The following is a 27,949-nucleotide window of genomic DNA, read 5'->3' as shown; positions in this document are numbered from 1 at the left end:
TTTGAATGCAGGAGGGGAAAGTTTTCTATGTTTTTAGTGGTTTTTATTTTTATCCAGAGGGACGCGGGTGGCACTGTGGGTTAAACCACAGAGCCTGGGACTTGCCGATCAGAAGGTCGGCGATTTGAATCCCCACGATGGGGTGAGCTCCCGTTGCTCGGTCCCTGCTCCTGCCAACCAAGCAGTTCGAAAGCACCTCAAAGTGCAAGTAGATAAATAGGTACCACTCCGGCGGGAAGGTAAACGGCGTTTCCGTGCGCTGCTCTGGTTTCGCCAGAAGCGGCTTAGTCATGCTGGCCACATGACCCGGAAGCTGTACGCCGGCTCCCTCAGCCAATAAAGCGAGATGAGCGCTGCAACCCCAGAGTTGGTCGCGACTGGACCTAATGGTCAGGGGTCCCTTTACCTTTAAACAATTTTTTTAAAGAAAAAAAATCACTGTTTTTATCTGTAAGCCTCCTTGAGGTCAGGGGGGAAAGCAGGGTATAAATAAATAAATATACAACAACAACAATTTATGTAGGCATTAATTGCAAGCAACTTTGGGAGCCAATCTTGGCTGTAAATCTGCGGGGAGATATATCTATATATCTAAATATCTATATCTATCTATATATCTATATCTATCTCTCTCTATATATCTATATATCTATATATTCACAAATAAATAACCAATCAGCCAACACACAAAGACCTATTTTGCCAGGTTTGCAGACGCTGGGAGCTCTTTCCAGGGAGTTTCTCCTGTGAGAGAACATTAAAATGTGTAATGTGGCCCCAGTTTTGAAGATGGGAGTGCCTGCCAGATTTCTCTCCAACCCCATTAAAAAGAAAACCCCAAACGCAACGCCAACCAAGGCTCAGCATTACAGGTTTTATCCCACGGCCATATAAACTGGATTTCTGCCAAGTACACAGATGAATCCAATTTAAGCATCTAGCACTGTATGTACAATCCCATATGGTGGGGAGACAGCACATAAAGAGCTGTCATTTAATCTCTCTCGTGCTACAAGAGCCAAGCGACACAAGAAGAAAATCAACAACTCATAAGCTCTTAGGGGAGGGGGACAAAAGGAAAGGAAAGGGATGCATTCCTCCCCCCAACCTTAAAAAAAAACCCAAAACCCTGTACTGAAGGGTATACTTGACCAGACCTTAAAAAGGACAGGATTATAACTGGCTTCAGAAAGGTATTAAGCAAAATCAGGGAGGCATTGCTTTCTTGTATATTACATGCTGGCTCTGGGGCAAAAACAAAAGTTCACGAGCCTTATTTCCCAATTAATCTTCCCTTCACGTCTAAGAGCTAGTCACAAAAGCTGAGGTGGCAGACTCTGGTGGGAGCTTTTCCAGCTGTACCAGTTCAAACGGCAAGTAGCAACGGCGGCGTAGTTTTGAAATGTTTCCCCTGATTTAAGCACACACACACACACACACACACACAAAACTTGCATCGGGGGAATGTTAGAAGTGCCCTCCCCCTTATATGTGGCTCATGTACCTCTATGTTGCTTCCTCTGACTGCCAGGGGCTCTTTCAGGTATCAGGCAGGCAGTGACATAGTGTGGGTTGCCAGTGCCCGGGGCCACAGGGAAGGTTGGGAGAGAAGGGAAATGGACAGAGTATGCATGCACATTTAACTGCCTAGTGGTGTCTGCGTCACCCAGAAGATTGCAGCCACAGAGATAAATAAGAAAAGAAGAGTCGCTCCATTGTCTGGAGAGGTCACTTCCTGGTTCATTTTCAACAGAGCCCAGCAACGGAAACGCAAAGCTGTATTGTGGCAGTAACGGGTGTTGGAATTTTGCACCGCTGACCATTTTGCGCCCTGGGCAACCGCCCCTTTGGCCCCCATGCTACGCCACTGCAGGCAGGAGTCTCTCCCAGACATACCTGGAGATGTCAGATATTGAACCTGCGACCATTTACCCATGAAGCATGAACTTCACAGCACTTCCATCGTCCTGGATATCACTGAAGAGCACTAGCAAAGTAGGAAAGAACAAAAGCTGCCCTGTGCAGACCCACTGGCCCACCTAGCTCAGCGCTATCTACTCTGGATGGCAGTGGCTCTCCAAGATTTCATACAGGGGTCTTTGCCAGCCCAACCTGGATGTGGCTGGCGATTAAATTTGGGCCCCTTCTACATGCCAAGATTGTCCTCTAGCACTTGAGAAGCAGCCCTTCTTGGCAAATCCCTCTCCTTCACATGCTAGTTTACTTGCAAGGAGTACAGTGGTACCTCGGGTTAAGAACGTAATTCGTTCTGGAGGTCCGTTCTTAAGCAGAAACTGTTCTTAACCTGAGGTACCACTTTAGCTCATGGGGCCTCCCGCTGCTGCCGCGCCAGCGATTTCTGTTCTCATCCTGAGGTAAAGTTCTTAACCCGAGGTACTATTTCTGGGTTAGCAGAGTCTGTAACTTGAAGTGTATGTAACCTGAAGCGTATGTAACCTGAGGTACCACTGTACTTTACAGAAGTGAGCATTCGATAATGTCGTACGCACCCTTCCACCCTGCAGTATTCGTTGATGCAGTTCAGAATCCCACCACCTCGCTCTGCTTAACGTATCGAAGGATTCCTGCGGAGCCTTGCACTCCCAGGACTGAGGCAGCAATCCGATCTCATAACCATCCGCAGCTTTGTAAAGTGCCACTGGAGGTTCGGCAACAATTTGCACTGAGCAGGTTCATAAAAATCTAATTAGCTGCCTCCTATGGTTCTCTCACCGGAGGAGAAAGCGGCCGTGTTAAACCTTAGTCCTTCAGAAATGTAGGTACAAGTGGTTGATATTCTCTTAAAGGAGTTTCAAACCTTCTTCAAAAAAATAAAAAAAGGAAAAACTTGTGCCATTTACACTTAGCTGTTTCACAATGAGTTTTATTCCCCAAATGTAGGCAACCGAGGACAGAATATTGGTATTTTAATGGAGGATGAGCTAATCAGCAGAAAGTTCACGAATTTGCCCGGCCCTTTTCAGAGATAGCACGGCTGTTAATGAAGGATTTCAATGACGACTTCTGCAACTTTCTCTCTCTTTTAAATGTGTTATCTCTATATGCCAGTTCTGGGCAATGCTCCATATGAGAAACGTCTAGGGTTTTGTTGTTGTTGTTGTTTAAACACACACTCAGACTGACTTTGCATATGTGAGCCCAGAGAAGAGAAGGAAGCGAGAGAATATGTTCCTAAGCTTGGGAAGTTGTTCCCAATATTAAAGTGGGAGGGATTTTGTAGGTAGAAGGAGAAACACTTCCAGGGTTATTTTTAATCCCCTCCTTATAGAGCACAGACATACACCCCCCTTCATTTTGCTATTTTCTTGAATTTCTCAAGCCCTCTGTGTAAAACTAAGGAACTGTTAGTTACTGAAGCTGTGGAGGATATTTGTGTGTGGGGGGGGAGAGAATATTTTAAGAGATAAACAGTTATGCAAAAGCGTTTTCCCACTTCTTTTTTGCCACTGTTTTATTTCAGGAAGATAATTGGCTGCAAGTTAAAGTTGCCAGCTCCCCTGAAATTTCCTCAGAGAGGAAGAGAGAAAGATAATGCAGGAATGTGGGGAAGGGATATACTGTATTTTTCGCTCTGTAAGACGCACCTAGTTTTTAGAGGAGGAAAACAAGAAAAAAAATATTCTCAATCTTTTATTTCTGTAGAGCAGTGTTTCCCAACCGGTGTTCCGCGGCACACTAGTGTGCCGTGAGATGTTGCCTGGTGTGCCGCGAGATGTTGCCTGGAGGGAGGCGGGCGAGGGCGTTTGCTTCCCGGAGGACTTGTGGGAAGCCGCCCCTTCCCTGGGCGACGCGCCGCCTCGCGACTCCGGAGTCAGTCCCGAGGGCTCTCGGAGGGACTCGCGAGCGACGGCGCGGCGGCTCCGGGGCGCGCTCAGCCGGGCCGCCGCGCGCCCCCGCACAGCCCCTGCTGCAGCTGCCCGGCGTGGAGCGCGACGCGGAGCCGGCCGGGCTTGGAGGCGCCCAGGTAGGGCCGAGCCGGGCGGGGGCAGGGAGGTCTCGGTCTGCTGCGGGCGCAGGAGGGTGAGCGGGAGAGGGGGAGCCGTCGGGTCTCCTGGAAGGAAGCGAGGCGGCGGCTGAGGGGGATGCAGCCCCGTCCCCAGCAACAGGCGCTCCTCGAAGTGAGGCCACAAGTCGGGGCTCGGACAGGGCCTGGAAGCAGCGGCTCCGGCTCTTGGGAGCGGAGAAGGGGACTTCGAAAGCGGCCTGGAGGAGAAAAGCCCCGATGCAGCGAGAGCGGGGAGCGTGCTGCCTTGTCCAGGCCTCCTCGCTTTGTGCTGTCCGCTGCCGGGAGCAGGACACGGGGGCTCCTCGTTCGCATGCTTTCCCGGGTGATCGGTGAGGGTTAGGGTTAGGGTTAGGGTCCCTCAGTCCCTCGCTTTGCTGCCTCCTCCCCCCCCACCCCCAAAGCTTGGAGGTTCCCCGGCAAGGGGGAGGGGGAAAAATTGAAAGTTACACTTTCGTGCGTCCCTCCCGGCGTGACACTGCGCGCTGACGTCACGGGGCTGTAATGGTGGTGTGCCTCAAGATTTTTTTCATCAAACAAGTGTGCCTTTGCCCAAAAAAGGTTGGGAAACACTGCTGTAGAGCCTCTTTTCAAAAGCTTGATTTTGCAAGTGAACAGGAGAAGCATTTTAACAGGCATTAGTGCTTGGATTTCATTCTCTCACAGGAAGCCCCAGGAAAAAAAGATGGGATCATCTGGCCGTTTGGAGAGACAGAGGCACATGGTTTGGGCAGTGATGGAATCCAAGACTGACTGAAGAGGGAAAACAAGAATAATGTTCTCCTGTCTATTTGACAAGTTGCTCAGGCGGCTAAACAAGGGATATCACACAACAACCTCACAACAACCCAGTGAGGTTAAGGTGGCCCTCTCTGCGCAGCGCCATTCGCTCCATAATATGCACACACATTTCCCCTTCCTTTTTAGGAGGAAAAAAGTGTGTCTTATGGAGCGCAAAATACAGTAGCTCTGTAGGAGAGCATGTGCTTCATATGCAGGTTCAATTCCTGAAGGAGCGTCTCCACCCCCATCGTTCTGCTCGGATGCTGAGGTCCAGCACCGAGGGCCTTCTGGCGGTTCCCTCATTGCGAGAAGCAAAGCTACAGGGAACCAGGCAGAGGGCCTTCTCGGTAGTGGCGCCCGCCCTGTGGAACTCCCTCCCATCAGATGTCAAAGCGATAAACAACTACCTTACATTCAAAAGACATCTTAAGGCAGCCCTGTTCAGGGAAGTTTTTAATGTGTGATATTTTAGTGTATTTTTGGTTTCTGTGGAAGCCGCCCAGAGTGGCTGGGGAAACCCAGCCAGATGGGAGGGGTACAAACAATAAATTATTATTATTATTATTCCTGGCACCTCTGAGTAGGACTGTGAGCAATTCCTGCCTGAAACCCTGAAGAGCCACTGCCAGAAAGTTTAGACGATGAGGACCAAGATCAACTAAGGGTCTGATTCAGTATAAGGCAGCTTCCTATGATTCTACAAACCTAATATATATCACGGAGCAAGAAAAAAACCTGCCTCCATTATGGGCTGGCTAGTTCCAGCCACTCAGCCCCATACCTTTGCCTCAGTGTGGGAGCTGTTGCCCAGCGACTACCAGCAAGGGAAGACTTATCTGCTTCATGGGCTGAGAGTCTCAGGCTCTGCGGCATAGAAGTCGGAGGCTGATGACCGACACCAGAGAAGGTCAAGGGCAGGAAATTCGACCTGTGTGGTTCAGATACCAACGGGACAACTTGTTGTTTCCTGATACCACAACTGAATATGATTTTTCGCGTAATGAGGCCACTTTTGAGAACCTATCAGACCATAAAGTGGGATATTATTATCCTAAATGAATGAGCAAGCATTCTAATTTGGGTACAAATAAGGGACTGGAACTCTGAAGATAGGCCCTGGAGACCAAACTCCAAAACTGCACCCACACAGCTGAATGTACAAGGCACACAACCCGCCACAATTGCCCTCCCCACATACAATTCAAAAGGATTTCGCACCATTCCCTGCATATACCCCACATACCCTAGTTTAACATTCTTTCATGGCAGAGCTCCTCTTTCAACTGACCAACTTCACAGTCTCTCTTTCTCCATGGCCAACACGGCCCTCCTAGCCTTTCTATCTGGCCCTTGGGATTCTCCCTAGGCCAGAGCTTAGGACTAGAGAAAGAGACAGAAGGAGGGAAGTACGCTAAAGAGAAGGAGAAAACCCCAGCTCTTTAAGACCACAGGGATTCCTATTGTCTGGCGTCAAAACAACTCATCTGCCAATCACAGCACTGACTACGCTCATTGGATAAAAGCATGGAAAGGTGGGAGAAGCCAGTGTGACTCATCTCATAGAAATCACATACAGGGTACCTGCACATTTTGTTTCATAACTTTATTTCTAGGAAAGCTAGAAACGTACTTTAAGAAAGAAATCTGAGTCTGGGGCCGCTATTGGCTGTGCGCCCAATACATCAGTACTTCCTGTACCCACCTCTTGTCAGCCTTGCTCCCAATTTTTCATCATCAACAGAACACCTTACCTGATAACCAAAATGCTATTGGCACCAACCACATCACTCAATCCCTAGTCACATCCTCTGCCACTCTTAAAAATCAAGCTTTGTGTTGCTATGTCCATGTGGAGCTGCCACAAACATGCTCCAAAAAGGTTTGTTTGTATTTTCCGTGTTTTCCTTCTCTACTCTCATTCTGCAGAAGTCTCAGGTTATGTCCTTTTAAAAATTAATGTTGCTCCATTCAAATAAAAGTGCATTGCTAATGGCTTTTATGCTTCATCTGACAGAACACCCTTCATTTGTTCATTTACACGCCGGCAGTCAACAGTGTTATGAAACACCTTTTATTGCCAAGATGTGTGAAGATGTACAGCATCTCGTGGAAGGCAAAGATTTGTTGTTCTTTTTTTTAATTTGACATGATCATAAAGCACAGAACCCAGACTGGCCTTTTTATTACGGATCCAGCAATAATTAATAATTTCAACAATATCGGCTTCTCCTTCCGATCAATAGTGAGGAATTTTTCCCGTCAGACTTTGCATTGATTTAACTGAAATTGATTTACTATGAATACATATATTGACAGGTTTTTAACTGTGACCTTCAGGGTAATATATTATTGTGGGCTTTGAAGTTAAAAAGTGCCTTCATTTATACAGAAAATAGTTCCCAGAGAGAGAGAGAGAGAGAGGGAGGGAGGGAGGGAGAGAGAGAGAGAGAGAGAGAGAGAGAGAGAGAGAAAGAAAGAAAGAAAGAAACCCACTTCTCTGAAGTTTACTGTTTAATAAAACAGCTGTAAAATATTTACACTCATACCTAAGAACAAAAATGGATCTGAAAATTTGCCCTTTTGGTTAAAACCTTCTCAATGAAATTTCATTCAAAACGCTTATTATTTCTGCATTTGGTGCTTTGCCAGTGTACGAGTATATTGATGTAGACAGAGGGGTGTTAGTCCAGGTAAAACCAGCAAGGTCATAGCATGGTGTTAAGCCACATGCTTTTGCATCCAAAACATAGCTGTCAACTTTCCTCTTTTCTTGCGAGGGATCGTATTCGGAATAAGGGAATTTCCCTTTTGAAAAGGGAAACGTTGACAGCTATGATCCAGAAGGCTCCCTGGTCCAATCCTGAGCACCTGCAGTTAAAAGAACGTCATGGGCTGCAAAGGGTCTCTGCTTGATCATTACCAATTGGAGCAGAAAGTACCAGGTTATTTCATTGATTTTTTTTCTTCATTTAGCTGCCCTTCAGTAGAACTCTCTCAGTGCATTAAAATAATACAATGAATGCAGAAAAATCACTTAAACCAAGAAAGCTGATGAAGGGGTGGGAGAAGCAAAAAAACATTTAACAGTGCAGTAAATGTGCATGTCACCGACACGGCACCTGGTGAGCTTTCCTGGGGAAAGTGGGTTGCAGCAACTGAGACGAAGACCCTCTTCTGCATCAGTTGTGTAGTGTTTGAGGGACTAATTATCTGAATAAGCAACAGCCGATTCCTATGTGCTAGTTCTTCAGAGCATTTTGATATTTCATCTCTTCATTCCATTTCCCCCCCACTGGGTCTGAGCCAGAGACTTGCATTTCACAAAGCTCCTGGCCTGTCTCCAGACTTCAGAAGTGTCAAGGCTAACACACTTGAAGCATATACAGTCATGAATGCATGAAGCATGAAAGAGGGGATAAGGAACTCCCAATGGGCAATATATACGAGGAAGGCAAACACCAAGCAGCAGCAAGGGGCAGCAGCTCCCAGCACATGATGTCGTGAAAGGTGGACCAAGACTCATAACAAAAGAAGAATCCTCCTGTGTCAGCCCGCACCCATGCATGAATCATGCACACACACATGGACAACCGTGTTCTGGCTTTCCCCCCGAATGAGGAATGTTGTTGTTGTTTAGTCGTTTAGTCGTGTCCGACTCTCTGTGACCCCATGGACCAGAGCACGCCAGGCACTCCTGTCTTCCACTGCCTCCCGCAGTTTGGTCAAACTCATGCTGGTAGCTTCGAGAACACTGTCCAACCATCTCGTCCTCTGTCGTCCCCTTCTCCTTGTGCCCTCAATCTTTCCCAACATCAGGGACTATTCCAGGGAGTCTTCTCTTCTCATGAGGTGGCCAAAGTATTGGAGCCTCAGCTTCAGGATCTGTCCTTCCAGTGAGCACTCAGGGCTGATTTCCTTCAGAATGGATAGGTTTGATCTTCTTGCAGTCCATGGGACTCTCAAGAGTCTCCTCCAGCACCATAATTCAAAATCGTCAATTCTTCGACGATCAGCCTTCTTTATGGTCCAGCTCTCATTTAGGAACATCCAACTCTCTGCCCTCTGAACTTTGCATTGGTAAGTCAGCGACAAATCAGACTTTTAGCTTGATGGGACCTTTCCAAATATTGAGGAGGAGCGGGTTGTGGTCTATGCAGTGAAATCGCTGGGGAAGCAGACCCTGTTCTCAACCTGTGGGTCTCCAGATGTTGTTGGACTACAACTGCCATCATTCCTGAGCTCTGGCTTTGCTAGCTAGGGGTGATGGGATTTGTAGTTCAACAACATCTGGGGACCCACAGGTTGAGAAAGGCTGCTCTAGGAGGACTGAAAACGGTGTGGCTGAGACTACAGATGCCCCAAGGTGGGAAGAGGAGACCTAGGGAAGAGGAAGGGCAGGTGAGAAGAACCAGCTACATCTCTCATGTTCGTCTCTCACCATAGCAATGATGTGGATCAGTTGCGGGGTGGGCAGCAAGTGCAGCGGGTTTGGATCAGGTGTCCTCTTTCCAAATGTAGCAGCAGAGGCAGCAGCATCGGTGGTGGAGGGGACATCATAGAGGGGAGAGACAGCAGGCATGGCATGGCAGAAAAGCACACACAGCAGTGCAGGAGCTGCCCACAAAGGGTGGAATGCCACTGGCAGAGCAGCATGCAGCAGAATCCAATTCTCCTGTTCCCTACAGTATGGTGGCAGTCTAAACCACTGAGCCTCTTGGGCTTGCCGATCGGAAGGTCGGCGGTTCGAATCCCCGCGACGGAGTGAGCTCCCGTTGCTCTGTCCCAGCTCCTGCCAACCTAGCAGTTCAAAAGCACACCAGTGCAAGTAGATAAATAGGTATCGCTCCGGTGGGAAGGTGAACGGTGTTTCTGTGCGCTCTGGTTTCCGTCACGGTGTCCCGTTGCGCCAGAAGCGGTTTAGTCATGCTGGCCACATGACCTGGAAAGCTGTCTGTGGACAAACACTGGCTCCCTTGGCCTGAAAGTGAGATGAGCACTGCAACCCTGTAGTCGCCTTTGACTGGACTTAACCATCCAGGGGTCCTATACCTTTGTTGGTGGTGGTGATGGGAGAGACACAGCGTTGCCTTCTTTTCTCCCAACCATATAACATCTTGGAGAAAGAGAGATTGTGACAATGGAGAGTAGGATAGTCCCAACCTAACAACGAGAGGCCTTGGAAAAAGTGAGATAGTGGTCCATTCTCAAGTTATGGACATGATACTAGGGTCTTGATGATTTTACATGATGGTAGGTTCTTAAATAATGGTATAAAAAGCACATCCATCATGATGATGAGAAATGTATCAGCTAATGTCTGAATGTAAGATTATGGAGGGTAGTAACGACAAAAGGTCTTGGTGGCCCATGTAAAAGGAATATTGGACCTGGGCAGACAGAGGTTGCCATGGTAATGTGGTGTGTGAGGTGACAGGACAGAAAGAGCCTTTTTTTTAAAAGCAAGGTATGATGGGAAGAAGAAGGGAGAAAAGAAACGACAAAGGGATGCCTTAGACTTGAGTGCTCCACTACTGTGGGGAACAAGTTCCTCTTGAGACAACCAGTCTGTAAGATCTAGACTCCCTCCATCTTAATTCAGATGGAAGTATGCGAATAAATCACAGTTCTTAAAGCTATGGCAGTCTCCATAGCATCTTGATTCTCCAAAGCAGCACAGACCTGGGGTAAATGCCCTGGAATTTTGCTACCACTTGGCAAAGAGTGTTGGGTGGCACCCAACTTTTGTAATAATACATATAATGAATTAAGCTAGCTTGACATATAGCGGCTACAAGAGCAAGGATGACAAAATAGAGAGGAAATCTAAAGCTGTTCGTTGATGTCTTTAGCCAACTATTAAACTATTCATCACTTGCATATTAATTATTATTATTATTTTCATAGTTATTATCGCTGTTTTGCCCTGCCTTTCTAATACACAAACATTACTTACAATGAAGCTGCAGGCAGGATCTAGCAATGCTTTAAAGCTCTTTAAACTGCTTAGCTTCTGATGGAACTTACCAAATGTTCTGTTAATGCAACCTAATGGCGCCTGCCTTTCGTTTCGTCTTGGCAATTGCATTATCAAGCGAATAAACTCAACACAGCAAGCGCCACTCAAAGCCGCCTTAAGAGGATACAAGGAAGGAATGCATGAAAAATACGCAACCCAAATATTCCCCGGCTCTGAGCAACAGCAACAGACCCCACAACAAGGCGAGCTCTGTTTCGGCAACGCACACCAGCCCACACATGAAGCTGATGTGCCTGAGCAAAGGGACACACCAGCCAATCTAGCTCAGAGCTCCGCTAGCAATGAATATCCAAAAATAGTTTCATGTGATCTTTGGGGCGATGCACAAAACAGGCTTCTTTCTCCTATGAATCAGGATTAGGGAAGTATGATAATGATTCCTCCATCACCACCCGCCGCCCCCCTCCTCCAACAGCTCTTCCAGAGAGACAAATCTGCAGATCTTTTTCTCGAAATAGTTCAACAAACTCTCAGAATTTCTTGCAGACAAGCTCAGAGAGGTGAGGCAGTCAGGTCAGGCCTGCGCCCTTCCAAGTGTGGCGAGGAGGAAAGGAGCTGGAGGTTGGGAACTAGAATTAATTTATCCTGAGGAAATCTGGCCTAGTAATGGAATATAATAATAATAATAATAATAATAATAATAATAATAATAATAATAATAATAATTTATTTATTTATACCCCGCCCATCTGGCTGGGCTTCCCCAGCTACTCTGGGTGGCTTCCAACAAAATATTAAAATACAGTAATGTATCAAACATTAAAAGCTTCCCTAAACAGGGCTGCCTTCTTCTAAAAGTCTGGTTGTTGTTGTTCTCTTTGACATCTTGTGGGAGGGCGTTCCACAGGGCAGGTGCCACTACCGAGAAGGCCCTCTGCCTGGTTCCCTGTAACCTCACTTCTCACAGTGAGGGAACCGCCAGAAGGCCCTCGGTACTGGACCTTAGTGTCTGGGTAGAATGATGCGGGTGGAGACACTCCCTCAGGTATACTGGACTGAGGCCATTTAGGGCTTTAAAGGTCAGCACCAACACTTTGAATTGTGCTTGGAAACATACTGGGAGCCAATGAAGGTCTGTCAAGACCAGTGTTATTTGGTCCCGGCGGCCGCTCCCAGTCACCAGTCTAGCTGCCGCGTTCTGGATTAGTTGTAGTTTCCGGGTCACCTTCAAAGGTAGCTCCACATAGAACCTTTGCTTACAGGAATTAATTCACGCAAAACTAACAGAACAAAGTCCCAATGTGGCTCAGGGCTTTTTGTGGGCAGAAAGAAGAAGACCCAACGGCAGCAATCAGTAAGGCCAAAATGAGATTTAGCAAATGAAGGGATGTGGGTTACCTCCAGGAGGGCTGTTAGGTACATCCTGATGTGGACCCCCCCCTCCCAAAACTGGGACTTACAACTTCCACCATCCCTCACCATTGGCCATACTTGTTGGGGCAAATGGGAGCTGTGGTTCAAAACATCTAGGGGTCACCAGGAAGATTTTGTCTGACGAAAGGGTAGGAATATTTTAACAACAACAACAACAACAACAATAATTTATTATTTATACCCCCCATCTGGCTGAGTTTCCTCCTGGGCGGCTTCCAATCAAATGTTAAAAACAATACAGCATTAAATATTTAAAACTTCCCTGAACAGGGCTGCCTTCAGATGTCTTTTAAAGATAAGATAGCTACTTATTTCCTTCACATCTGAAGGGAGGGTGTTCCACAGGGCGGGCACCACTACCGAGATGGCCCTCTTCTTGGATCCCTGGTCAGCACCAACACTTTGAATTGTGCTCAGAAACGTACTGGGAGCCAATGCAGATCTCTCAGGACCGTTGTTATGTGGTCCCGGCGGCCACTCCCAGTCACCAGTCTAGCTGTGGCATTCTGGATTAATTACAGTTTGCAATGGCAGCCTCCTAACTGTGCGAGCTGCTCTTGATATTGCTTCAACAGGCTGCCAAATATAGTCATCCAATCTACAAATGAGATACTATGTTCTGCAAAATATTTGTGTGCGCCCAGTAAAACATAGTTTTAATAATAATAATAATAATAATAATAATAATAATGAATATGGTTGCTTTCTCCCCCGCCACACACACAAAGGTTTCCTGTATACCATCCAGAGAATGGAATGCAACAAGCTTGAGTGTTTAAGAGCGACACCTCGAATCCTTTTGGAATGACACATGGATGTCTTTCAGCGACCAACTTCAGAGGAGCGACACCACAAATTAAATTGACTTGGACAGTTAAGAGTAAGAGCACTGGAGGGGCCTCCCCCTGACAGGCCTACCATACCTCTTAGTCAAGCAATCCTCTGGGGTGCTCACCCCCAGGGTTATATCCAGAACTATTGGCAGCACTACCGTGAACTACTGACCCCAATCTAAGTCTTGTGAGCGATTCATAGCCTTGGCTGGCATAGCATTAACTTCTCTGAGCAGGCTTACATTAAGAATTAGATCCCCGAGGGCCAGCTACCTGAAAGGGATTCTCATAATTTGTCAGAGTGAGTTTCCATCAATGAATCCACCAACCATTTAAGGTCCGTTTTTCTTCTTTTCTCCATTAAAATGCTCCCTCCTTCCGCCCACAACCTGCCACTTCATCCTTGGTTGTTGATAGGAAAAAGAGAGGGTGTACTGCCTGGCAAAATATACTTAAGATTGGCCTTGCAGACATCAACAACAACAACAGAAGGAGAAGACGATCTCATGTATGTTATGTTGTAGGGTAGCTTTACCCTAGAGTCTGGAAAGCTATGAATGAATATGAAACTGTTACTTGTTACATATGTTTTGCTTAACCTGGTATGGCATATATGGACTGAAATTTGGAATGTGTCATTTTAACTAAGATACAGTGGTCCCTCTGGTTACGCACTTAACTCGTTCTGGTGGTCCGGTCTTAACCTGAAACTGTTCTTAACCTGAAGCACCACTTTAGCTAATGGGGCCTCCCGCTGCTGTTACACCACTGCCGCGCAATTTCTGTTCTCATCCTGAAGCAAAGTTCTTAACCCGAGGTACTATTTCTGGGTTAGTGGAGTCTGTAACCTGAAGCGTCTGTAACCTGAAGCGTATGTAACCCGAGGTACCACTGTATTGGTTTTCATGCACACTTCCCCCTAACGTATGCATTTGGTGAGAGAACTGCATGGTGAAATTTGGAGAAGTGTGAATTTCAAAGGATGGCTGTGTTTTGGTTTGAAAAGTGCAAATCTGAGATTTGCCTTTAAATGCAGCCTGAATCTAATTTGCATCCTGCATGAGAGTTTCAAACAAAACCCAGGAGTTTTGAGGCACTGCAATGTGAATTCTGCCGTCTTCCAGGCAGAAAGGGGAACACTCTCGAGAATGGGCAAAGTCAGCAGTCGAGACAACACGGGTAATACAAAGCCAATATGTTCCAGCAAGTAGGAGGAGGTGTAAAGTCTTAGTCCAATTGAGACGCAGGAGGAGAGAGACTGGGAGACATATGGCAGCGTTCGTGCCTCCTATAGCAGCTGTCGTCGCTTCCCCATTTGAAAAACTGCAAGTTGAAAATAATGGACTACAAATGGCATGTGTTCCACAGACATTTCTTTTTTAAACCTGCTGGTAACGATACGTAATAGCCATTCAAAAATGGCAGAACCTGATTATATCTCTAGCCGGTACATAGTATGCTTTAGGTCCCAGTTGCCTGAATAATTCTCACTGAAAAAGGGAACCAGTAATGTCAGGCAACATGTTCAGTGTCCAAAGTGCATGCTTCTCTCTTTACCAGCTGCTGTGGTATCGAGATGCTAGGTAAAGGGAAAGGGACCCTTGACCATTAGGTCCAGTCGTGGCCGACTCTGGGGTTGCTGCGCTCATCTCGCTTTATTGGCCGAGGGAGCTGGCGTACAGCTTCCAGGTCATGTGGCCAGCATGGCTAAGCCGCTTCTGGCAAACCAGAGCAGCGCACGGAAATGCTGTTTACCTTCCCGCCGGAGCGGTACCTATTTATCTACTTGTACTTTGACGTGCTTTCGAATTGCTAGGTTGGCAGGAGCAGGGACCGAGCAACGGGAGCTTTACCCTGTCATGGGGATTCGAACCGCCGCCCTTCTGATCGGCAAGTCCTAGGCTCTGTGGTTTAACCCACAGCGTCACCCACGTCCCTATATTGAGATGCTACATGGGCACAAACTTCCCAGTTCCTTCAGCCCTGTGACTGAAGATAATTTACTAGTCAGACACCTCCTTGCCATAAAGCTAGGAGCGTTTTCTTTGTGACATGTTTGGTGAGCCTCAGTTAGCGTAGAATAATTTATGGTGGGATCAGATGATGATGGTGATGATGTATTATTTATGCCCTGCCCATCTGCCTGGGTTTCCCCAGCCACTCTGGGCGGCTCCCAACAGAATACAGTGGTACCTCTAGTTACGAACTTAATTCATTCCGGAGGTCCGTTCTTAACTCGAAACTGTTCTTAACTAGAGACGTGCTTTCGCTAATGGGGCATCTTGCTGCCCCTGCAATGTGGGCACACGATTTCTGTTCTCATCCTGGGGCAGAGTTCTCAACTCAAGGTAACTCTTCCAGGTTAGCGGAGTTTGTAACCTGAAGCGTATGAAACCTGAGGCGTTTGTAACTCGAGGTATCACTGTATTAAAAGCACGATATTAAAAACTTCCATAACAGGGCTGCCTTCAGATTTCTTCTAAAAGTCAGAGAGTTATTTATTTCCTTGACATCTGATGGGAGGGCATTCCACAGGGCGGGCACCACTACTGAGATGGCCCTCTGCCTGGTTCCCTGTAACCTCACTTCTCGCAATGAGGGAACCGCCAGAAGACCCTCGGAGCTGGACCTTAGTGTCTGGGCTGAACAATGGGGGTGGAGACGTTCCTTCAGGTATACAGGACCGAGGCCGTTTAGGGCTTTAAAGGTCAGCACCAACACTTTGAATTGTGCTTGGAAACATACTGGGAGCCAATGTAGGTCTTTCATTACCGGTGTTATATGGTCCTGGCGGCCACTCCCAGTCACCAGTCTAGCTGTCGCATTCTGGATTAGTTGTAGTTTCTGGGTCAACTTCAAAGTTAGCCCCACGTAGAGTGCATTGCAGTAGTCTAAGCTGCTACACTTCACTCCAAACAGCCATTAGAAACAGCAGACCCCGAGTTCTCCTTCCTCTCTTACTCACACAAAGACCCAGAATAGTTAGACATATCACGGGAAAAGAGGGCAGAACTCAGTATCGCACTTAACACAGCACTGTTGCTGAAACCATCATCGCATGGTACATTTCCTGGGTTCTGCCAGTGGCAGCCAACGCTACAGAAATCAAGTGGGGAAAACAAGTGATATTGATGAACATAAGCAGGTGTACTCTCCCAGTAAGGCCAATGTGCTTTCAGACATTGGTGGCGGGATTAGCAACACAGCCACTAGCACGCTGATGGACAATGTGTGTGGGTCGTGCTTTGAAAACGGGAAGAAAGGAATTGCTCTTATCCTAACGGACAGGCAACTCCTAATATGCATGTTGATCTATTCTTGTTTACCTCTCGGTGGTCGCTCTGGCCCCATGACGCCTCTCCGCGCAACAGTTCGTGCAGGAGAACATCAAAGCAATCTCAAGTATGCTCTCATGCAACCGTTTCCCTCCTGCGGTCCTTTGCGTTTCCTACCTTGCGTGAGCAGCTGGAGGTTTCGGACTTCCTCGCGCACCTTGAGCTGGAGGACCTGCTGCAGAATGTGCTGCCGCAAGCTCTCCTGGGCGATCCCCATCCGCTCCAGCTTTTTGTCTGTCAGCCTGAGCAGCGCACGGCCTGTATCCAAAAAAAGAAGAGAGAGAGAGATTACCCAAGGATTTCCATTTAATGAATAAAATTTCTACATGCTGTAAATGTCCCTATTCTAGCAGATAAAACCCGCCTGCCTTGCTAATATCCCTCCCCTGTGAAACAATCTGATTCACAACAGGGCAGGCGCTGGGGTGGAAAAAAAAATGTGCATGTTGGCTCAGCAAGTTAATTAGCTTCCACTCCGGAGATCCAGGTTCAGAGCCGGACTAGTACAGTCACCCAAAATGGGGTGGGGTGGGGGAAAGCTTGCCTTAAATCCAATGCATACACTGGTAGAAGACTTGCTAGCCTATGGAAGTAAAAGGGGAGCCACAGGGAAAAGACCGCAGTTTAAGGGTGGAGGAGTACATGCTTTGAATGCAGAAGGTCTCAGGTTCCCTGGCCTCCTCAGCTAAAGGAAGGGAGAGGAACCTGTGACCTGAAGCCCAATTTATTGCGGTAGGAGGGAGTCCAGAGGGGGAGAGTGAGGGGGTAAAAGTGGGGCCAGGGAAGGCTGAAATGGATCGAGTGAGGGAGAGGCAGGAGGGATAGTGCAAGTGGATAGGGTCATATTTCAGGCAAGAGTGACCTATACCCCGTCCCCAGAGAAGGGGGCACCAGAAAGGGAGGTGGAGGGAGAAGGGAGAAGGAGAGACACAAGAGGAAAGGCAGACGAGAGACAATTGGGGATGGCCCCCATCACATTTGGATCTGGCCCCCACCCACCTCACCTATGGCACCAAGTGCAAGATGGCTTCTCCAAAATGGCCTGGTGGGCCAAGCAGAGAGGCCCAGAAGCCCATCGCATGGGCTAAAAGCCCCCCAGCCCTGCCCAACAAACAGGTTGTCTACAGGGGCCCAAGAGAATGACCTGGTAGAAAGGCAGCTTTATTTATGTACTTCCGTTGTTGCCTTTCCTTTCAACCAAGGGTTTACCCCTCAAGGTGGTTTGCAACTCAAAGCAACAGAAAAGCCACGGAAGGACAAGTAGTTTACATTTCTGACTACAGTCTGAGACTCCTCAGGGTAGTGATAAAGAGGGATATCAAATCCAAACTCTTCTTCTTCTCCAGCTTGCTAATATCCTTCTTAAATTGTGCTGCCCAGAACTGGACACAGTACTTCAGGTGTGGTTTCACCAAAGCAGAACAGAGAAATACTATTACTTCTCTTGACCTGGACGTTATACTTCTGTTGATGCAGTCTGGAATAGAATTTGCTTTTTTTTGCTGCTGCATCGCTCTGTTGACTCATGTTAAGCTTGTGGCCCACAAGCTTAAGCAATTTACTGACCTGATGGAAAATGTATTAGTCCTTTACAAGCCTTGGGTATAAATGACTGCCAAGTTTGTGGTTGTTGGACTTCAGTTTGTATAAGCCCCAGCCAGTACAGCGATGGTGAGTGCTGTCGTCTTAACAACATCCTCATTCCGGCATTAGATAGTTACATCCTTGGAGCTGTGGCTCCACCATAATGATGAATGCAATGCTAAACCCTACCCAAGCATGTAATGGGCTAACTATTCATTTTAAACCCATTATTCTTTTGCGGGGGGTGGGCAAGGTTGCAGGGAAGCCATCTGACACTGTCAAGAAAATTCTGGGTGGAGAAGGGGAAGAGTTAACATGAAATTGTACATCATGATTACTGGAAGCGGTTCAGTAAGTAATTTACTGTTCTGATGGGAAATGTATCGATCCTTTACAAGTCTTGGGTATAAAAGACTGTTAAGACAGTCCTGTTTTTCAGATGAACCTATTCAGGAGGACCTGAGGATTTTAATACGAGGAAATAGTCAGAACTTGAATTCCCAACTGAAGTATAAATTCAGGCACAAATCATATTAGGCTGTTTTGCAAATGCACTGCCGAACGGGAGACAACCGTTTTTAGTGCTCTCAGGAAGGACGGAGCAGACCCGCAAAGCAAATTAAGCACAAATCTAAAACTTTAGCAAGCAGACCCATAAATCTGCATTACTTGCTCTGTGCAGATTCACAAACGTTATTTCCCGGATGCTCTCTAACTCTTCCCTAAATACATCCACACACATATGCTATTTGTGTCTCAACAAGCCTTCGAAAAGCTTTATCCCAGTTCTGGATCCGAATTGATTTTATGCATGTTTTGCTGTTTAAAACTGTTTTTATATTCATAGTTTTTTAAAATAGTTTTTTTCTTAATAGGGCACCATTGTTTTTAACTGTTTTTATACAGGCGACGGCCGATTTGTGCGGGGGTTACGCTCCTGACCCCCCCCCCCCGGATTGTCAACAAAGCACACATAAGCCCACTCTGCCCTGATCCACCCCCTTTTCCGGCCACTTCCAGGTTGTTGCGATGCGCACATGCGCAGTCAAGCATCCATTGGACACACATAAATCGGTCACTGCCTGTACATGAAACTCATGTAATTGTTTTATATGTGTTATTACGTAACTATCTTCGAGATGCCTCACAGGAAAGCAATTTGTAAATGAAATAAGCAATGCAATATAACATAATCTGGTATGTAATGTGTTAAGGATCATTCTTAAGGGCTTTTCTATACTCTTCCCCCAGCCTTCCCCTTTCCTGGCTGATCCTTCCTTCAAGTTTCACACACAGCTTGATTGAACAGCGCTGGTGCATTTATGGGATGCTCGTCAAATAAAGAGCCTGCAAAACCTCGTCTGTTTGAAATGGCTGGAGTGGAGCTGTCAGCATATTAGATTGTATCTGGCAGCAGCTGGCTACACTGTCCATGTTAATGTGATGTTACGCAGAAAGCTAGACACCAATGCCACAGATAACCCCATTTATCTCATGGAATCATAGAATTGTAGAGTTGGAAGGAACTAGGACCCTCGTACCTACGGGACCGCCTCTCCCAGTATGCCCCACGGAGAGCAACACCCTAGTGGTCCCAGGCCCTAAGGAAGTCAGATCAGCCTCAACCAGAGCCAGGGCCTTTTCAACACTGGCTCCGGCCTGGTGGAACGCTCTGTCTCATGAGACCAGGGCCCTGCAGGATCTGATTTCTTTCCGCAGGGCCTGTAAGACAGAGTTGTTCCGCCTGGCCTTTGCCTTGGAATCAATTTGATTCCCTCCCCCTCTTCTTTTTTCCTTTCTCTTCCTGTGATGGAACTCCTATTTGGGGACTTCCCTGGCTTTTTTCTGTCCCATGTAGGACCAGTCTGGATAGTTAGCCTTGGTGAAGACTTGACCCAAAAAAGTTTTGATTTGAGTATCCATTGAAATGAGGCTGTATTTTAATGTTTTAATGTTGTATTTTAATCTTGTTTTTAAGTTGTATTTCAATCAATTTGTTTTTATATCGGGTGTCAGCCACCCAGTCTTGGCTGGGGAGGGCAGGGTATATATAAATAATTATTATTATTATTACTATTATTATGTCCAACCCCCTGCAATGAAAAAAATCTCAACTAAAGCATCCACAACAGGTGGCCACCCAACCTCTGCTTAAAAACCTCCAGTGAAGGGGAAGTAGAGGAAGCATCTAAGACAGTGGTTCTCAACCTTGGGTCCCCAGATGTTTTTGGCCTACAACTCCCATGATCCCTAGCTCACAGGACCAGTGGTCAGGGATGATGGGAGTTGTAGGCCAAAAACACCTGGGGACCCAAGGTTGGGAAAGGCTGATCTAGGAACTTGCATGCCTCCCAGTATTGTTGGGTCTCAACTCAACCTGAGACGACCTGGTATAGGGCAGTATATAAATTCAATGAATGAATGAATGAACTCTCCATCAATGCTAGCCAGCATGTGGAATGACAGGGAGTTCTACTCTAGCACATGTAGAAGGCTACAGGTTCCAGCAGTCCTGTTTTCATTAAAAAAAATCTATCGTCCAAACTCATATCGTAGCAAGGCTTCTGTAATTTTCAATTACTGTGATCCTGACTATCTACCTGACATTTAGAAGACATCTGAAGGCAGCCCTGTTTTAATCTTTTGTTGGAAGCTGACCAAAGTAGTTGGGGAAACCCAGCCAGATGGGTGGGGTATAAATATATCCTCATCCTCCTCCTCATCATCATCCTAAATCACAGAAATATCTATAACCTGGAGGAATGGGCAATAAGCACCACCCTGCTCCTCTGTGACCTATGTGGTTGCATGAGGAAGGAGCAACAGATTGCTGAGTCACTCCAAAAGAGCCGCTCCCCACCCCACCCCCCAAGAGAAAAGCATCTGATGTTATCTGGTCCAGATTGCTAGGTATCTCTGGTATATATGGGAAGGGGCTGTTTTAACACAACCCTCAAATGAAGTGGCAATTATAGCATCTAAGGCTGGGGCAGTATTTGCCAACCTGGCGCTCTCCAGAGATATCGGACCCCAACTCCCATCACACCCAGCCTATCAATTTCCAGTGTACCTTGGGAAAGGATTTTTATTCAAGTCACATTGGCTAACAAGTCCACTTTCACTCATTGATTTTCACTGCTGTTTGTTCTGAAGTTGGTTGGTTCTGTTTTGCCTCTGCCTGCCATATCAACTTTGTCTCACTTGCTCGAGTCTTCCGCTCTGCCCATTAGCCATGTTGGCACCCTCTTGGCCCTGGTGGTACATTTCTAACTGAGCTCTGATTGTTAGCCAAACTTTCTAGAGACACCTGACCATCTTCATTTCCCCTATCAAGTTCCTTTTAACCAGTCTCCTCAAATGTTGCTGTGTTGTACTTTCCTGGAATTTCCCTGTCCTTCCTCTAGAATTTGCACCCAGAGATAACAGTGCCCCCACTGGTTCTCTCCATTCCACTAGGTTCCTAATTTTCTAATTTCCCATTAGATTTATGCTCTCTTCAAAGGCCAAGTACTCCAGCTTGCCCATCTTGACTTGGAGACCTCCAGCACTGGCCTAAGGTAAAGGTAAAGGTACCCCTGCCCGTACGGGCCAGTCGTGTCCGACTCTAGGGTTGTGCGCCCATCTCACTTAAGAGGCCGGGGGCCAGCGCTGTCCGCAGACACTTCTGGGTCACGTGGCCAGTGTGACGAAGCTGCTCTGGCGAGCCAGCATCAGCGCAGCACACGGAAACGCTGTTTACCTTCCCGCTATAAAGCGGTCCCTATTTATCTACTTGCACCCGGGGGTGCTTTCAAACTGCTAGGTTGGCAGGCGCTGGGACCGAGCAACGGGAGCGTACCCCGCCGCGGGGATTCGAACTGCCGACCTGACGATCGGCAAGTCCTAGGCGCTGAGGTTTTACCCACAGCGCCACCCGCGTCCCTTACCCAGCACTGGCCTACAGATGCCTAAATAAGATCTCTCCAAATGTCTCTGGCATGTGTGTTTTACGGTACAACACTCTGTGGATTTCTTAAAATTATTACTTCGGTACAACACTTTGGCCTTTTTGCATTGCTATTTACTGCTCCATCCCATTTTAGCTATCATCGCTTAGGGATGCTTTTATCCCGAACCAGATGCTCCTCAGTTTCCCCCTGAAATTAGCTTTCATGTGACTCTGGCACCATTTTTTTTAAAAAATAAAAAATAAATCTCAATACTCTGGTTCAACCCTGGTTCAAGTGAAGCCAATGCCTTTTTGTACAGAGCGAACCTGTCCCAAAATGTGCCTCTGCGTTTATCACGAATCCTGCCTGTCTTGCAAAGTGCTGTGAATGAAATGGGCAGCTTTTCAGAGAATGGTACCTTAAAGCTCCTGGCTTTCAACATCCTACTTAGCAACCTACATTTTGCTTCCAAGACCGCACGACGTTATTTCCTCGTGTCACTGGTGCTAAAATGCGCCACTCCTCAGCACCATCTACCAGTCTAGCTGGATGACGCACGACTATCTTTGCACCAGGCAGTCAAGTCACCTGGTGGTCTGCACCCTCATTACAAAGCCAGGTATCTATGTCCCTAATGATCAAATTATCCACTACAAGGAAGCTTCTGTCGTACAGAGGAGTATCCTCAACCCAAAAGGGCATTTGTTTGTTCCCCGAGGAATGGGTTTCTTCTAATGGATGCTTTCCATCTTCCTCAGAGTGACGACCTCCTTCCTCAAGACTCTCAGTAACATTGACAGTGGAAAAGCTGTTAGGCTGAGAGTGGGACACAATTATTGCATGTGTCCGACTCTCTCAGGTTCTCTGCAACAGCTAACTTAGCCTCAAGGGAACAAACTTGTTCCTTGTGCGCCAGGAGCTCGTTCCACCAAGAACACAAAGGTGTCAGCAAGCACACAGTTGTGTATGTGACATTCTGGATAGTCCCCACACACCGCCGCTGCCTTACCACTCATGCACGAGTTATTGTTGCTTATTGCAGCAATTTGCTTTGGAGTTTGGGGTTGTTTGCATCAGAAGAAGGCAGCGTAGTCTGACATGGCCCCTTTCCCCCCACTGCTGAATTCACATACCTGCCTAACCTCACTTGTTACCATGACGCTTTGTTATTGGGATTGAAGCGCTTCCATCAGCTGGAATTCTCACTCTTGTTTGCAGAATTTAATGTTCAAGAAGCGGTGTGGCCAGCAGGACAAATGCCCAGGGTCCCACATGGCAGAATGACCATGAGGGCTCCCAAACAGGGCTGGAGGACTACATTTTGAAATCTGTATAGAAATGCCCACTGTCATCTAAAGAATATGATTCTACACTTCTGTTTTACAGATAGGTAAAAAGGTAAAGGTAAAGGACCCCTGGACAGTGAAGTCCAGTCAAAGGCGACTATGGGGTCGCGGCGCTCATCTCGCTTTCAGGCTGAGAAAGCCGGTGTTTGTCCACAGACAGCTTTCCGGGTCATGTGGCCAGCATGACTAGACTGCTTCTGGTATGACGGAAACCAATACACATGGAAATGCTGTTTATCTTTCTGACACAGCGGTACCTATTTATCTACTTGCACTGGTGTGCTTTCGAACTGCTAGGTTGGCAGGAGCTGGGACAGAGCAACAGGAGCTCACCCTGTCGTGGGGATTTGAACTGCTGACCTTCTGATCGGCAAGCTCAAGAGGCTCAGTGATTTAGACCACAGCGCCACCCGCGTCCCATTATACAGATAAGACACCGGAGGAGCAATGGGTCAGCGTGTTTGGCTGTTAACCAGAAGCTTGGTGGTCTGAGCCCACCCAAGGACGGCAGTGGGCAGGATTCCTGCATCGTAGGGGGTTGGATTAGATTGACACTTGGGGTCCCTTCCAACTCTACAGTTCTAGGTGTGAGAGAGTGGACCATTGCATCCAGAATCTAAAATAACCTGGCTGCACCACTGTCAGGCAGCAGAACCTCAGAAAGCAATTTTTGCACAGGTCCCGCGTTTTCTTTTTTAATTTACTAAACAGAATTAAAAATACTAAATTGAGGTTGCCCGTTAATATTCATGAGGTTAAATAATTGATACTAATAGAAATGGAAAATTAAAAGCAGCATTACTATAGGTTAAGAATAAATGAAATCCGCTCCACAGAGGAACAGCCCACACCGCATATGATCCCATCAAATTTATTCCCTTCACCTTCTCAAGCGCAGGTGACTTGGAAAGCCACACTGCCATTATCTTAACAGTGGGGTTCCTTGATGGCCCCTCAGACAGGACGTCATCCCCATTTAGCACTATCAACCACACTGAGGGCTTATCGTGAGTCAACAAGCAAGAAAAACTTCCACATGCTAGTTAAATGTAAGTAAGCTAACTCATCTGTTCATACTTCATTTGCATAAATATGGAAGATGCCAGGCCGCAGCTGGTAAATAGGACTTCAATCAGCCTGTGAATTTTATTAAAAAATATAAACGGCTTATTAAGTTTTCACAATTGTAATTACGAAGCCTTCTGCAAAGTTTCGACTCTGCATCAACAAAACAGCTTCCTGTCCCAGTCTCTGTTCACAAACACACATTAATCTACCCTAAGGCAGTTAGGTATTCTTAGGGGTGTTCAGAGATATTCTTAATTGCACATTGTTAATCCCGTATTATGTATAAACAATTTAAGGCAGCCTGTCAATGGTAATGAAATTAGAAAAATAATTAAATGGGCTTTTTTGTGTATGGTGAACTTGCCAAATGGTTTGTGAAATTTGAAAGGAAGAAAAAGAGAGAGGCAAGCCACAAATGTGCAAAAACCCAATAATAATATGATGCAGAAGGTAGTTTATCCCAATGTGTTCCGAGCCAGAAATACTCTATTTTGGTACATACAATAAAACTGAAACACCAAAAGTGACATCTTTTTCATAAAAACCAATTATTTACAATACCTTAATCTGCTAAAATTTGTCATTAACGGAATGCAATAAGGGTACCTTTTAACACTCTGCAGGATCAAACAAATCTAAAACCACTGTGATTTAAACGCTTCATGGGCTCTCTAAGGAAGCACCAGAGAATCTGAACTCTCCAACCCGACTCAAGGCTTTTGCTTCAGATTCAAAATGCTGTGATCCCTGCATTGCAGGGGGTTGGACTAGATGACCCTTGGGGTCCCTTCCAACTGTACAATTCTATGATCCGGTGAGTCCATGACACATACCATGGGGTTAAATTTGGTTACCTCCCCGAGACACAAGCCTTGGATCGAGGATCTGGGCTGCCTAGACACCCTGCTCTTGGCCTCACTGATGTGGTCCAAAGGAAAGCAGAGCAATATGTCTGGCACCAGCATAGCTGCAGAAGTTGCCAGGAGGCGTACAAGGCGCCATCCAACTGTCCTTAAGGACTCCATTTGTGTTTTATTTTCTCCTGAGCCTTTTCTTCTTCTGAAGATATCCCACAAGGCAGCAGAGGTTTAGAATCAGTGTTTTCCTTCTTCTAGATGGGCTGCCTTCCGAAGTTGACGAGCCCCATCTGCCCAAGAGCTTGGGGAATACAGTGGTACCTCGGGTTAAGAGCTTAATTCGTTCTGGAGGTCCGTTCTTAACCTGAAACTGTTCTTAACCTGAGGTACCACTTTAGCTAATGGGGCCTACTGCTGCCACCACGTGATTTCTGTTCTCATGCTGAAGCAAAGTTCTTAACCCAAGATACTATTTCTGGGTTAGCGGAGTCTGTAACCTGAAGCGTCTGTAACCCGAGGTATCACTGTAACACCAAAACTAACCGAATGTCCCTGTGGTCTACAATAGTTGTTGTTTAGTCACTTAGTCGTGTCCGACTCTTCGTGACCCCATGGACCAGAGCACACCAGGCACTCCTGTCTTCCACTGCCTCCCACAGTTTGGTCAAACACATGTTAGTAGCTTCGAGAACACTGTCCAACCATCTCGTCCTCTGGTGGTCTACAATTGGAGTCTACAATTGGCATCTTAAAAAGCAGAGATATCACCTTGCCGACAAAGCTATGGTTTTCCCAGCAGTGATGTATGGAAGTGAGAGCTGGACCATAAAGAAGGCTGGTCACTGAAGAATTGATGCTTTTGAATTATGGTGCTGGAGGAGACTCTTGAGAGTCCCATGGACTGCAAGAAGATCAAACTTATCCATTCTGAAGGAAATCAGCCCTGCGTGCTCACTGGAAGGACAGACCCTGAAGCTGAGGCTCCAATACTTTGGCCACCTCATGAGAAGAGAAGACTCCCTGGAAAAGACCCTGATGTTGGGAAAGATGGAGGGCACAAGGAGAAGGGGACGACAGAGGATGAGATGGTTGGACAGTGTTCTCAAAGCTACCAGCATGAGTTTGACCAAACTGCGGGAGGCAGTGGAAGACAGGAGTGCCTGGCATGCTCTGGTCCATGAGGTCATGAAGAGTTGGACACGACTAAACGACTAAACAACAGTTGGCAGCCTGGGGGCCAAATCCATTCCTCTCCAAGAACCCCCTGCTCATTACCAACCTAGGAGCATGTGATCATTTGGAGAGGAAGGCATGTCAGACTGAGCAGAGTTCACCTGGGAGATGGAACTTTGGCTCACTGCCCTTCATCTCTTCTCCTACCTGCTCCTCAGTACGGTCCTTAAGGTCCTTAAGCAGAACCAGTCGCTGGTCAGGAGGTCTAGAAAATATGTGTCTTTTTTAAGGACACATATTCAAAATCACTTAGCACTGACTAATTGCTCATTAGCACCGTTTTATCCAGCCTTTGGGGACATACAGTTCATGAATTATCAGCTTCCTCCACGCTCTTTTTCATTCAAGTCTGTGTGTGAAGTTAAGTGAGGATCCTGCTCTGTGCTAATTACTGTAAGCACTGGAATTAGGGTGGGGCAGTTATTTTACTCCAGACTAGAAAAAGCTGCTTAGAAACAGCTAACTAGAGCATGGGTAGGCAAACTAAGGCCCAGGGGCCGGATGCGGCCCAATCGCCTTCTAAATCCGGCCCGCGGACGGTCCGGGAATCAGCGTGTTTTTACATGAGTAGAATGTGCCCTTTTATTTAAAATGCATCTCTGGGTTATTTGTGGGGCATAGGAATTCGTTCGCCCCTCACCCCCCAAAAAATATGGTCCGGCCCCCCACAAGGTCTGAGGGGTTTCTGGGGGTTTTCCTGTTGTTATTCTGTCTCTCACAGCTACAATAAACCTACCATTAAAATTATGGACTGGTCAATTCTTTGTCAGAGGGCAAACGGGCAAATTTAGCAGGGGATCAAATACTTTCCCCCCTCACTGTATATAAAAGTCAGATTGAGAGGGCTAAAACTGGGAGTTGCTCTTCTGTTTTAATTGGGCTTTTTCCTCTCAACCCCAGTGCTGCGGCTGTTGTTTTTAACAAAGTTTATTTGCATATAATATAGCTGAGGCCCAACACTGAGTTCTAGTACAAAGCACAAATGGATCTTTTGTTCGTTTTACCATGTAATGAAAACAGCCAATAAAGATTTCAAAGAAAGATGGCGGCCCCATTGATTTTCAGAATCCTCCTTTAGGGTCAGATGGAAAACCAGCCTTAAAGGGGGATCTTGGAAACAGGGGTCTCTTTTTATGCTGTCTCAAGCCAGCCATATACATCCCAAAGAAGTCAGTGGATGTTTTTCAAAACAAAAAAACAGCAGCTCCAAATATATGATCACTGTTGATGTGTCACAACAACTGGCGTCGAGTAAAAAGGCAGAAGAATGTGCCTATTGGTCAAATCACCATCTGAGGTGAAATCTTGGAATTCTCAAACATTGCAGTCTTGCTGCGTAAACACCTGCTTAAGAACATTTACGATTTTAATTAAGTTATTTTAAGGAGTGTTTGTACACTTTGTACCAGACACAGGTCGACAGTCATCACACCTCTCTTCTTAATGCACATTAATCAGTCTCATCCTTCTGGTATCAACTCATGATCTCTCACTTTCTTGTTGAGTTTTTCCCCTCTTTTTTCCTTTTTTTAATGAAAATTCAAGA

At 46.6% G+C, this 27,949-nt stretch overlaps 1 protein-coding gene across 7 annotated transcripts in view; it reads right to left on the bottom strand.

Moving 5' to 3' along the window:
• The window catches only part of SAMD12 (sterile alpha motif domain containing 12), a 205,191-nt gene that overhangs the window by 114,232 nt on the left and 63,010 nt on the right, over nt 1–27,949 (bottom strand). For all 7 annotated transcript variants that reach the window (XR_014529101.1, XR_014529102.1, XR_014529103.1 and 4 more), the window contains exon 4: nt 16,504–16,644. Coding sequence is in view for 4 of the 7 variants with exons in the window: in XM_083517094.1 (XP_083373220.1) it covers nt 16,504–16,644 (141 nt within the window). In the remaining 3 variants the exon portion in view is untranslated. The remainder of the gene's footprint in view (nt 1–16,503; nt 16,645–27,949) is intronic.

The sequence above is a fragment of the Podarcis liolepis genome (genome assembly GCF_965112155.1).
Source record: "Podarcis liolepis genome assembly, chromosome: 8".
Lineage (NCBI taxonomy): Eukaryota > Metazoa > Chordata > Lepidosauria > Squamata > Lacertidae > Podarcis > Podarcis liolepis.
This window is presented reverse-complemented; position numbering and strand designations above follow the sequence as displayed.